Source organism: Poecilia formosa, unplaced genomic scaffold (genome assembly GCF_000485575.1).
Source record: "Poecilia formosa unplaced genomic scaffold, Poecilia_formosa-5.1.2 Scaffold53, whole genome shotgun sequence".
Lineage (NCBI taxonomy): Eukaryota > Metazoa > Chordata > Actinopteri > Cyprinodontiformes > Poeciliidae > Poecilia > Poecilia formosa.
In genome coordinates, this window is record NW_006799992.1 from 1,710,931 (window position 1) to 1,722,867 (window position 11,937).

Below are 11,937 nucleotides of genomic sequence, written 5' to 3' on the forward strand. Positions count from 1 at the left end.
CAAATTTTATCAAGTTAGAAATATGCTGCCTAATACATCTATGGAACATCTTCTATGCCTCCTCACCACTTAAACTGACTTTCATATGGCTGATAACTCCAGACTTTGATGCCAGCTCCTTCCAAATCATTTGCAAAGCCTCTGCTGCCAAATTATCTTCCAACTGGACAGTCCCATCTGGTTGTCAAATGTATTTATAGTAGCATCTGTTACAGAAACATATCACAACTTCATATACTCCGATTTTTGTCCTAGGGCTTCTCTTATATCCTTTAAATCCACAACAAATGCATCTGTTTCTTTTCAATAGCCAAGTATTGTTTTCTACTGATGTGAAAGAGAAGGAACACCTGCCGTTTTTCATTGCTTTCCTGCCTTTCTCTCTCTCCTCCAGGCTCAGGCTGTGACCTTAACAGTAGCTCAGGCATTTAAAGTAGCATTAGATCTTTGGGAAATTGCTCAGGAAGGTAAGTCCGTGTCAATGTAAATGCGTCCTAATTGTTATGCTTAAACATTATTTACATAAAAAAAAAAAAAAAAAAAAAAAAAAAAAAGCCCTGCTTGGTCTTTGGGACATTTCAAATAAAATTATGATGAAACTGTAGCTTTCCATTTTAGGATTCTGAGAATAACCTTTCTGTGCGCAGACAAAAACAAGAAGGCAAGGAGCTGCTGCTCCTGCGCAGCCAATGATGGACAGATGGTAACGACAGAAATGCAGTGTGTTCCGGCAGGTGAGATATATATATTTTTTCTATACGTCCCCTTACATGTGTTCCTGTGCAACAAACTGGGCTCTGCAGTAACAGTCAGAGATGAGATACTATCAGCGAGACACGGCAGTAGGTTTAGGAGATTACTGTTGCAAGGACGCATTTCTTCTTATCAATTAAGAAACTTTTTATTGGAACTTTAGCTTGGGTAAGCTAGTTCCTTGGATAACAAGTAACCAGTTTGCACAGAGATCTTCCTACTCTATTGCTATTTGAGCCGAAGGCGGCAGTAGTAAAAAAAAATAAATAAATAAGATCCAGACATTTTCACATATTGGAAGATTTCTTGCTTCTTTGCAGTGAGTTATGCTTCCTTCACTGACCTTTACAGGTTATTATGTGGCTACCATAATGAGGCCTGTGAATATGTACTCGCTGACCTACACAAATTTAACTGCCACTCCTCACATTCAGAAAAACAAATCACCCTAATTATGAATAACCATAACTCTTAAAGGCTAGCAGCAGTTTCTAAATTTGTACTGGCCTTGACATTTATAGGTCAAAATGTTCTTGGCTCCTCAGAGGGTCAAAAAATCCTTGCCACTTAATTGTTCATTTTTTTTTTTTTTTTTTTTCTTTAGCTCAAGCCTGAATGTTAAAATTTATGTGACGATGTGAAACATTAACAACAAAAACCGAAGAAATCAGTACGGGAGTAAATGTTTTTACAGCACCGATTCAAAGTCTGACTTCTCTTCAGTTTTGCCTGGATGTTTTCTGTCCCATTTATTCCCTCGTCTGATTCCAACTGTCCTCTCTGGATCTCCGTCAGCCTCCCATTCGCACCTGCAGTCCCCCTCACATTCACTGGTGCATAAGCCCACCGCGATGGAGGAGAAGCACCGGAGGCCCTTCTTCTCTGCTTCTCTTAGCTCGCCGTCGCCTCGCAGTAACCTCACCCGGAGACGTCCGATTAAACATGACTCGTGGGTATGTAACCAGCTTAACTCCACTAAAAGGGAAGCAACAAGCGATACCTGAAACTTTTTTTTTTGTTTTTGTTTTCACTGACAGAACACAAAGGAACATGTTTTACTGTCATGATTTAGATCCCAAAGACTAAAGTAGTTACTTATCCAAAATGTTTGTTTACATGTCTAACAATTTGAATAGGATTTTCCAGTCTGCATAGCATAATCATACCCTATGAAGCAAATGTAGGTTTGGGCTTGGAGTTGGTATTTAGATGTCTTTATTGTGTTCAAGTTTCTGACTTGAGAAAACTGCTGATTGTTTTTATCTGAGCCAAAATTTTAATTATCCTAAGCACAGCTGTATATTTTACTGTAGGGAACGTGTGCTGGAAATCAGTAAAAGTGGAGATTAAAGCAAAGAAAACTGCAATCTTGGCCATAGGACGTGAAGTTGATTTAATTTCTTCATTCAGTTGCAAATGTTTAACACTAGATGTCGCTGTGCTTATTAAAATATCTGTGCTTCCTCTTGGAACATTTTTACCTAGTATGGATAAAAGTTGGTTTATTATTTATGCTGCTTTTGTATGTTAACCCTTCTTCCACATCCGCCCCATATTGTATTTTCAGATTGATGTGTGCAAATTTTGATTTGGGTGCAGAAATGGTGCCTAAAGATACAAAGCTAAAGGAAAGACCAATTCTGGAGTTTGATTTCTGCAGCCTTTGCTTACAAATAAGTCGATGTGTCTTTTGAACAACAAATGGTCTGAGGAAAAAGCTGACTTAGTGGAGATGCTGGATTATGACTTGCAGGACTTTATGTCTGTATTGATCTACTTTGTTGTTGTGCCTCCACAGGATGTGGAGGACGGATTCGATGATGTTTTCTCGAGGTAACGTTTCCATGTACGACTACAGATTTTGCAGTTAAATCTGTTCATTTTTACAATTAATTAATAAGATATTTAGACATTCCAACAAAAAGTCCAACACCTAAATCTGTCATTTATGAGAAAGCATCAAAGGACACTGAAGAGTTACAGCAAAAAAAAAACAAAAAAAAAAACTCAACATGGATCAAGCATCTCTTCTGAAAGACTAAAAACCTGAATCACATTGAGATGTCAACTTGTATCTGTTTAATGTTGCATGCACTGATTAGATAAGATTAATGAGTTTGCCTTTAAGACGCATAGAGAGGTTTAATAAGCATAATTAAGTAATATGAACATTTCTTTTAAAGCCAAGATGACACAATGATATCAATATGGGACAAACGACACTGGGAAAATGTTTTCATATGAAGTAATTTTTGATTAATCTAATTTAGGTTGGTAAAATTTGGATCTCATCACCTGTTAGACTTGCTGGTGCTCACCACAGGTTATAGAGTCTCAACATATAATTTTACTATGACAGTGGTAAAATATTATTAATTGCACGTTTCCCAACGTCTTGTAGTTTCCAGCTTCTGCTGCATCTGATGATGCTCAAAAGTAATTTTAATGAACAGTGTCCACGCAGGTCGAGAATCAGTCCTGTGTAAAACACCTCTTGGCATAATATTCTGAAAGTCACTCAGGTGGAGCGTCTGTGCTTACGGCTGAGGCAAGCGGATCGCACAATTAATGACTTCGGATTCTGCACTTGCAGGTTTAATTAAACAATTCAGTTAGGGTTTGGGAGCTTTTAAATGAATGTTGACCTCATATAGCTGCTGGCTCAGCAGAGACTTGTGTCTATAATTAAAACTTATTGAAATGTTATGAGTTAACTTTTAAATACAGTAATTTGTGCTTCGTCTGAGTTTTGAATGTATTCCAGGGCGGAATAAAAGCAACACATGTGCATGTTTACTGAGTATTATCTTTTCTTCCTCTTTATGAAATCACTTTTGATCACCTGAGTGATCAGTTACCTCTGGCTCAGACTGCTATGATTTGTTTTGTCTCCATTTTTGGCATGCAGCAATATGGAGGTAGAAGAAGCAGACACTGGTAAGGGATGATGTATAGATACTTTGAGTGTATATTGACTATAATGTCTTTGTAATTATTCTCTCTGTGCATCAGTGAGCACAATGTGTAACAAAAATGATCCCTAGACCTCCTGGGTTAGCCAGGAAAAATCTGAAAAATGATGGAAGTATTTTCAAGGTTTGGCTAAGAATGGAAAGAAAGGAAAAAAAAAAAACGGAAAAAGACAATAAATAAAAAATATAAACGCATAGTATGTAAATTATGGTCATATAAAGATATAACTTGAAATGAAACAAATGTCATGGAGAAAAAAAATAAGAAAATAAAAAATAGGAAGATTAATTAAGCAAAAAATAAAACTTCTATTTATATTCAGTTGAAAAAGGAGTTGGAAGGAGTCATTGCTTATGAAGTCCTACTTCCAACTGACTCATCCAGTATGTGAATTGTGTATTGCAGTCTACAATGTAGATTCCAATTATGCCCAACGTTATAAATATTTACATGTCTAATCAGTCGAGTTCTGCTAATGACCTGATTATTTGACTCAGGTGTGTTTATGCAAAGACACATCTAAAAGTTGCAGGATGCCAGAACTCGGGGACTGGAGTTTAAGGCTCCTGGTCTAAAGTAAAATATAAGATTTTTTGTTTTGTTTTTAGACATGGATGTATTTAAAATAGCTTAATAAAATTACAGTTTTAGAAAACATTGTTAATTACCATGTAGGGTAAATTGGACTTTTAAAAGAGAGATTCATTAAAATCTCAAATAATTACTAAATCAAATGATGCATTTAATGGCATGCATCATCAAACCCCCCAAAATTGTTTTGTAATTAATGTTACTTTTCAGCAAGAGAAATGTCCTCATCACCGTTATTTGTTGGCCTTCTAAAAAAAGAGAATACTATGAGAGTAAATTTAAAAGCTGAAAGAAAAGAGGAAATGTTTTTCAACCGGGAGTTGTAGTTTTGATTCCAGCTTCCTCCTATCGCATGTTGATGTGCCCCTGAGCAAGGCACTTGGTCCCAAGTGGCCTACCGTTCTGCATGTTGGTGCGTAAACGTGTGAGTTTGAGTGGGAACGGGTGAATGTGTGTGTGTGTAGTGAAAAGCATCGTGAGTGGTCATTACAGATGGAAAAGAAGTATTTAAGTTCAGTCAGTTTAAAACTTTCCCATCATGACGACTGACAACGTAGGAGAAATGTAATGTTTTCTGCCTGTCTGTCAGAGAAGCCTCTCACGTCGAACTCTGCCCATTTACTGTCATTTCAATCATTCAAATGGGCGTCTTCTGTACGGCCTCAACCGCATTTCATCTTCCCACTGCTCTCAGATTGTTATCCTTTGAGAATCCTCTGATCTTCTTTTTCTGAATTAAAGTTTCACGTTTCCGACCTCTTACAGCAACGTTTTGTCTTCTTTCTTTTCCCCGTCTTCTCTCTGACAGACTGGCCGAGCCCCACCCCGAACCCGTCTCTGACAATGCAGCTCTGAGTCCCTGGGAGGTTTCCGCAGAGAATCTGCTGCCGTTTGGCAACAATTATTTTCAATAGCACCAGCTGGCAATAGCTGCCCGTCATAGAAACTTAACAGAAAGCACACACTGGTGCCCAAGACAGACAGAAAACAAACAACGTATTCTACACAGTCCCAGTCAGGGACAGCAGTGATATTTTTGTGCAGAGGAGCCAAAATAAGCTGACATTATAAAAGGATCTCCATCTTGCAGCCTGCTTGCTATAAGCAGTACATCATGACTTACTCTGAGATTCTTACAAACTACCTACTGAAATATGACTCACTCAGTGAACAGTGCAGAAATGTACGTCAAGAAAGAACAAAATATCTACACAGTGAAATTCTGATCACAGTAAAAGCTGCCTAAAAAGTCTATTTATCACAATCCAGAAATGTGTTTTTACTGACTTGCTTGTGGGAATGGGAAAGCCCTTTAATCTTTTTTTTTGGCTGCCAACTTCTCTGAAAGGAATCCAATGTTTGAATCATCAGATGCTGGCCTAATACTGAATAAATTACACTGTACAAGTGCTGCCTAGATCATGTTTGTTTCTCACTGTGCCAGATTCAAACCAGCCATTGTTACTGTTCTGACTATATCAACAAATTGCATCAAGTATTAAATGGAAGTTTAAGTATATGGCAAATCAACCAGGAAGCTGGAAGCAAGTCAAACACTTGGGCAACTATGTGGCGAAGACAACTTGGGACTTTTCTTGCAGAGCCAAACAACAGTCCAAAAAGTGAAAATATTTGGTTGAGTGGACAAAAAAAAAAAAAATGGTACTGTTGATGTCTGAGGTCGGAGGAGAATTGGCAGACTGATTTGAGACAATAGAAAGGGGAGCAGTAGCTCAATTGTTACAACCAAAGTGTGTGGAATACAATCTCTGAATCCGCAACATGGCAAACATTAGAGCAGGACACACGATGGAAAACCAGGAGTTCACTCCTGCTTCAGCAAACGCTCACCAAAACGAGATGACGGGCTGATGTTCAGATGGTAGGGTCACAATTTGGTGTGACATCATGAAGTATGATTCCGTCTTGCCTTGTTTTTGGCTTTTGGTCGTGGCATAATGGTATAGTGGGTTATGCTTTTGCCACACTTTTGACTCTTTAGGACCTAATGAGTTTTGGTTTAAAAGTTCCAGCATTGTTGATAACCATGACTTTATGACTATCCATCCTTTAGTGGTTACTGTAAGCAGGAACATGCAGTTACAAAACATAAAAATGCCCATCAAGTTGGTGTATTCCGATTGCCTCTATTGTCACCAGATCATAAAGTTGGGGGATAGAAAATGTACATTATGGACAGTCATTAGATAAAATTTCCCAGTAATAAAAACAACTGGGACTGTGCTAGAATACACTCTTTAAACAAAAAGGAAAGGGAAATGTGTCTCTTTAATTATTATGATCTTCAAAATAAAGGGTTTTACTACCTGCGATGTTGGTTCAGCACGTAAAGAGCTTTGGAAAGAGACATTGTCGCGTTTGGCTCCATCTGTCTGGAACATTTTGCAGCAGAATCTGTAACTGTCAAGTTTAACTTCTTTGTTGTGCTCTAAACATCATTCAAGTGGTTTTTAAAAAACTCCAAAAACCTGTACATGTTTTTAAAATGTTCTCTCAGGAACATTGCTTTTAAACTTACTGCACCTGGGTCAGCTGATTAAGTCTTATGTTGCTTTAATCTGCCTGTTTTTTTTTTTTTTAAGTCATTTACAAATTAGTATTCTATAACATTTGAACATTTTTTTCAACTAATTTATTTTATCACTCTATTTTATAACAGCTTAACTGGGACTGTTTTGAAAATGAAACCTCATCTCTCAATGGGACTCGCTTGTATTAAAAAAATATATGAATAAATAAATTCTCTACACAAACAAGCTTATTTGTCTTGTTAACTTATATTTATAGCTTAAATTATAAATATAATGTTATACTGACTGAAATTCCCAACTATTTGTCAGTATTTATAAATGATGTGCACAAGAGGCACACGCATAGTTTCAAGCATAATTAATTTTTAATACTTTTAATATATTTAACATATATAATTGATGAATTGTGGCTTGAATCAGGCTTATTAAAGCAATCTACTTGCATTTATTTATATATATTTTAAACTTTTTTATGATGTCTTATTTCACCAACTCATCATTAAATCCAGCTGCGGCTCCTCTCTGGCAGGAACAGGTTGGCATTACAGCAACATTACTTTCAGCTGTTTCACTGGTGTGTGTTTTTTAATCGCTCACATTTATCCTCATCTCATTTATTCAGCCGTCACTGTACATAAAGATGGTGTCAGTGTTAAAGAAAAGTGATGATGCTGGAGTATAACTGTAATTCCACCTCCTATGTCTTTGAGTAAAGGTACCTATTTCCTAATGTTGTATTTTTCATTGTGGTGAGCATATTGTATTACTGTAAATGGTGTAGAATCAGGGCTTTATGCAAGTGTTTTTTTAAAGCTATTTATCATTCCTGAGATGTATATGTGTGGTTTGTACAGACTTTAATGTGCGATACCTTTACAGCTGCAAGAAACGGCTTTTACTCGGTCACATGCACGTCAGTAGTCACAGGTTAAACTCATGTATGCCTTTTCAAACCTTCTTCTGTAACTCTAGAAAACACGGTTCATCCCCAGGATCTGTCCTCGTGAGTGGAAACGATCTGCCCGAAATCTCATTACAGATTTAGACTGAGCACTTTATTTTTCTTCGTTTCTTAGAGGACGCTCATTGTAAGAAGGGTATTATTTTGTCCCCCGAGTGTGACTGAAGAGGTCTCTTCTCTCTGTATTCATGGCACCCTGGCTGAGAATAAATGTGACGCAGGGGGTGGGGGGTTCTTGTGTTGTTGTCATGACACCCGCTGCAGAATAATTGGATGGCTTATCAGGTTACGCCATGGAGCTTAATTGCATTGTTATATTCCTGACTGACAGAAATACGAGCTTGACTGCCTCTCGAAAGAAAACTGCGTATTTATACCGAGGATGGCATCCTGAGCGTCGGTAAATGATTTTTCAACCGTGAAGTTCAAGGACATGCAATGTCAAAATGTACAATTTTATGTATTTATTTCTTGCTCAAACACCTGCCAGTGTTTACTGCATTTGGTCACTATTGGACTGATGTCTTAGTGTGTGCAAGATTTTATTGATATCAAAAGACCAGTCGATTTAAAAAGTGTACACACCCTGTTTAAAATCCATAGTTTTGTGATGCAAAATATGAAATTTAGACACCAAATACACAACTGAAAGCAAATGTCTGATGAAAATATAAGTAGCAATATAGATGCAACCACTTGATTGCATAAGTACACAATTCTAATTTGATCAAATTTATATACAATTTCATTTCAACATTTACTCTTCATAGCTTGACGTCTTACCTTGATTGTATTGAATCTTATTAAACTTAACAAAAATTAAGGCCAAGTTGGATGGACAATGGACGGACTGGGTAACTGTGACAGTACAGAAATTGATAAGTTCTTCAAAATATATGAAAAGTCAAAATGTAATTAAAAAAAAAGACAAAAGCAACACTGAAGCACCTTCAGGACTTTCAGGTTAGTACAGGTTGTGTTTCTATAAGTGACGATATAGAAATAAGCTGTAATTATTGGATGTATGGAGTAAGAAGTAAGATAATGGAACTTCATGGGACGTCCACTGAGAGGTAAACATTTCTTAAGCACGTTGGGTGAATGTGCTTTGGCCCGATGAAACCAAATCTGGTTTAATTTCTGAGCCACAATTCCAAAATCTTTCAAATATAACACATTTCTGTGAAACATGGTGGTAGCAGCATCATGCTATGGTATCCTTTGGTATTTTATGGTATATCTAGGTAAAGTTTAGGGTTAGTTTTACTGCAAACTTATGCAACCATCCAGCCAGCTTTCTAAGTTATTTTTGTATTTCCACCTTTAATTTGGATGTTTTGGAGTTAAATTACACAGGATATATGTCCTGCAATGCCAAAATTCTGGTATTTTAACAGTGGTGTGACAACTTTTGAGAGAAAAATAGGACAGGTTTTTATCAGTGAGTCAGAACTAAGATCCAGCAAAGTAATGCAACGCATTCTGTGTTGAAAACGAGTCCATAACGGACTTGTTTTCAACCACTCGGTCCCTTTTTAATTGAGTTTGAGAGGAAAATAACATTTTGATAGAACCAAATTTTGTAACACAACCAATATTAGATCATTTTGCAGGAACACTTAGAAACAAAGAAGCTATTGAATGGATTATGGATCTAACAAAGTTTGAATCTAACAGAGTGAATTTCACATTGCCAGTCAAGTTCATGCAACACATCAATATGGGCAGACCTGCTGCGTAGCTTGAATGCAACCGGTCCTTTGGCACAGCTCTGTTTCATGTGTAGGAGGAGGTGGGGAGTCTGGGGGGCTTTGGAGGTATATAACACTCCAAACTGAATCAGGAGGTGCCCTGAATACAAATCAGCCCATGAGGATTTGAGTCCAGGAGACATTTGAAGGTTGTAATAATGAAACCCGTTTTCTTTCGTTTGAGCTAAGATTTTATTTCCCCGAATAAGTTTACAGGATTGTTTTATTTAAAATAAAAAAAACAAAAATAATAAAAAAGGTGCTTGCCCATTTTCAATCTATGCAACTAGGGTTGTTTTAAACAATGTTGTGATGTTACAATAAAAGCAGTTTGTGTGTAGACTGCAAAAAATATTGTGTAATCTGTGTAAAACGTGTACAGAATTTGGAAACCTATGCTTTGCTACATATTTATTCACAGTAAATAACTTTGTACAAATATTCTATTGTTTCCTACTTTTTTTTTTAACAAGAAAAAGTAGATGTATTAGAAAAGGTCAAAGACATGTTGACGCTTTATTCTTCAGTACTTTATGCCTGGTAGTCACAGACTAATTTTTAGCCCTGAGATGCTGAATGTGCAGACAAACAAGTCAATATCAAATGTTTAACTGGAAATGTTTCTTTTTTTTCCCCCTCCCAATAGCCTGGGCAAAAATGTCAATTCAGACCTGCACTTCAGCCCATGCTGTTTTGCTCTCAAATATTTTTACAGCTCTGTGTGGGCAATCAAAAGCAAGGACGTGTCGCCGATTGGCTTTCCGACTGAAAGTCAAATCGATAAGACTTTTCATTCAGCTCCCTGCTGAATCAAATATTAGATAACACATATCCATCCAGTGATGGCCATTTATAGTGCCAGCAGCATAAAGTGGCACTTCAGCCTTGCAAAACAACATTGCTGAGGTAAAATTCCCCCCTTAAATATTTAGCAAAATCCCTTTTTATGTGAGGTGATTTAATCAGTGGTGGATACTCCGCCTATAGCACATTAAGAATCATTTATTTTTAGCAAAAGCACAATTATTGACACCCATTCACCTAATACTGCATTTTTTAAAAACTCTCTTCTGTTATCACTTCAGATAACATTTAGCAAGGTTGGATCAAACAGGATATTCTTCTCTTGATAAATTTACTCCCAGGTCAAGTTGGATTTTTGTAATTTGACAGTGTGAGAATACATTATTGCAATTGAACATTAATTTACCCTTTTTTTTCTTACAAGAGGTGTCAATTAATGTGGTCAGCGCTGCATGAGATAAGACGATCTTTCATTGGACAGTAATTTCTTCCCAGCATTCATTGCGACTATTCAAACAGCATTGATCATCAACAGGTAAGATTGAGGTCAGATCCAAACATTTCTCCTCTTCAGATAGTAGCAGATGGGTAAGGAAACTGGAGAAGAGGCAAACACAATGGTTCCTCCGTAAACAAAGAAAACCTGTTAGAATATGAACAGAAGAGCTGATGATGATGATGATGATGATGATGATGATGATGAAAAACAGGTCCATTGTGATCAGCAAATTGAAATTGGGGTTCAGACTACATGAGCATAATTGCCTGAGAAAAGAAGTGCCAACAAGAAAAATAGTCAAAACATACTCACTAGAACATTTTGATCTTTAAATATTGGCTGTGAAGTTGGTTCTAGTCTGCCAGGAGCTCTGAGGTCGAGTGAACTGAATAGCAGAGAAATACAGGAATGTGCAAATCATGTCTTCAGTTTGGAACGCATGTTTTCTTTGCGGATAATCACAATAGGGTGAGAGGAATACTCAGAACTAGATGAACATTGTGTTTCTGATTTGATTAGTGCAGCTCAAGTAATTTAGGTTCCAAAAACTTTTCTGAAACTCTTTTCCCTCTGAGTCTAGCTCATACTTGCAGTAGTTAAATGTTTTTTTTATTTTTTTTTTTTATCTCTGCTTTTTTGCTGATTCTGAATGTTTCTGTAGTGATTGCTATGTCTAATGGCTATGAGAGCTATGCGGACTTTTGGAGGTGTAATTTGCCAGATATAAATGAGCTCCTAGCGATTCATACGAAATGCTGTAGGAACAGGAAATACACACAGCCGTATCAGAAAGTCAATTTCAAATGTAAGCTCATCAAAGTTTCACTTCTTTCTGGGCTAAAACGGTCATTTCTGACACTCGCTACAAATGCTTCCAAAATGTGGAAGTAAATGCAGAACAATCAGTTAATTTATAACACAGAATATGACTTGCCGTCTACTTTAATTTGCCAGGGCGGAGTATAACGGAGAATTAAAAGTGCAAGCCGGACGCCATAAAAAATAAATATGCCAGTTTCTTTCCAAAACCACTAACTGTTGAAGACCAAAGCC

General features: G+C 37.0%; 1 protein-coding gene across 2 annotated transcripts in view; it reads left to right on the forward strand.

Annotated features, from left to right (window-relative positions):
• LOC103138648 (low density lipoprotein receptor adapter protein 1-B) overlaps window positions 1–11,172 on the forward strand; it is a 42,114-nt gene extending 30,942 nt beyond the window's left edge. Inside the window, exons 5-10 of one of the 2 annotated variants that reach the window (XM_007552934.2) lie at window positions 395–467; window positions 648–734; window positions 1,549–1,706; window positions 2,552–2,586; window positions 3,662–3,690; window positions 5,126–11,172. In XM_007552934.2, the coding sequence (XP_007552996.1) occupies window positions 395–467; window positions 648–734; window positions 1,549–1,706; window positions 2,552–2,586; window positions 3,662–3,690; window positions 5,126–5,172 (429 nt within the window). In that variant the 3' untranslated portion in view covers window positions 5,173–11,172. The remainder of the gene's footprint in view (window positions 1–394; window positions 468–647; window positions 735–1,548; window positions 1,707–2,551; window positions 2,587–3,661; window positions 3,691–5,125) is intronic. The other variant, XM_007552933.2, reaches the window with a different exon arrangement.
• The last annotated feature ends 765 nt before the right edge of the window (window positions 11,173–11,937 follow it).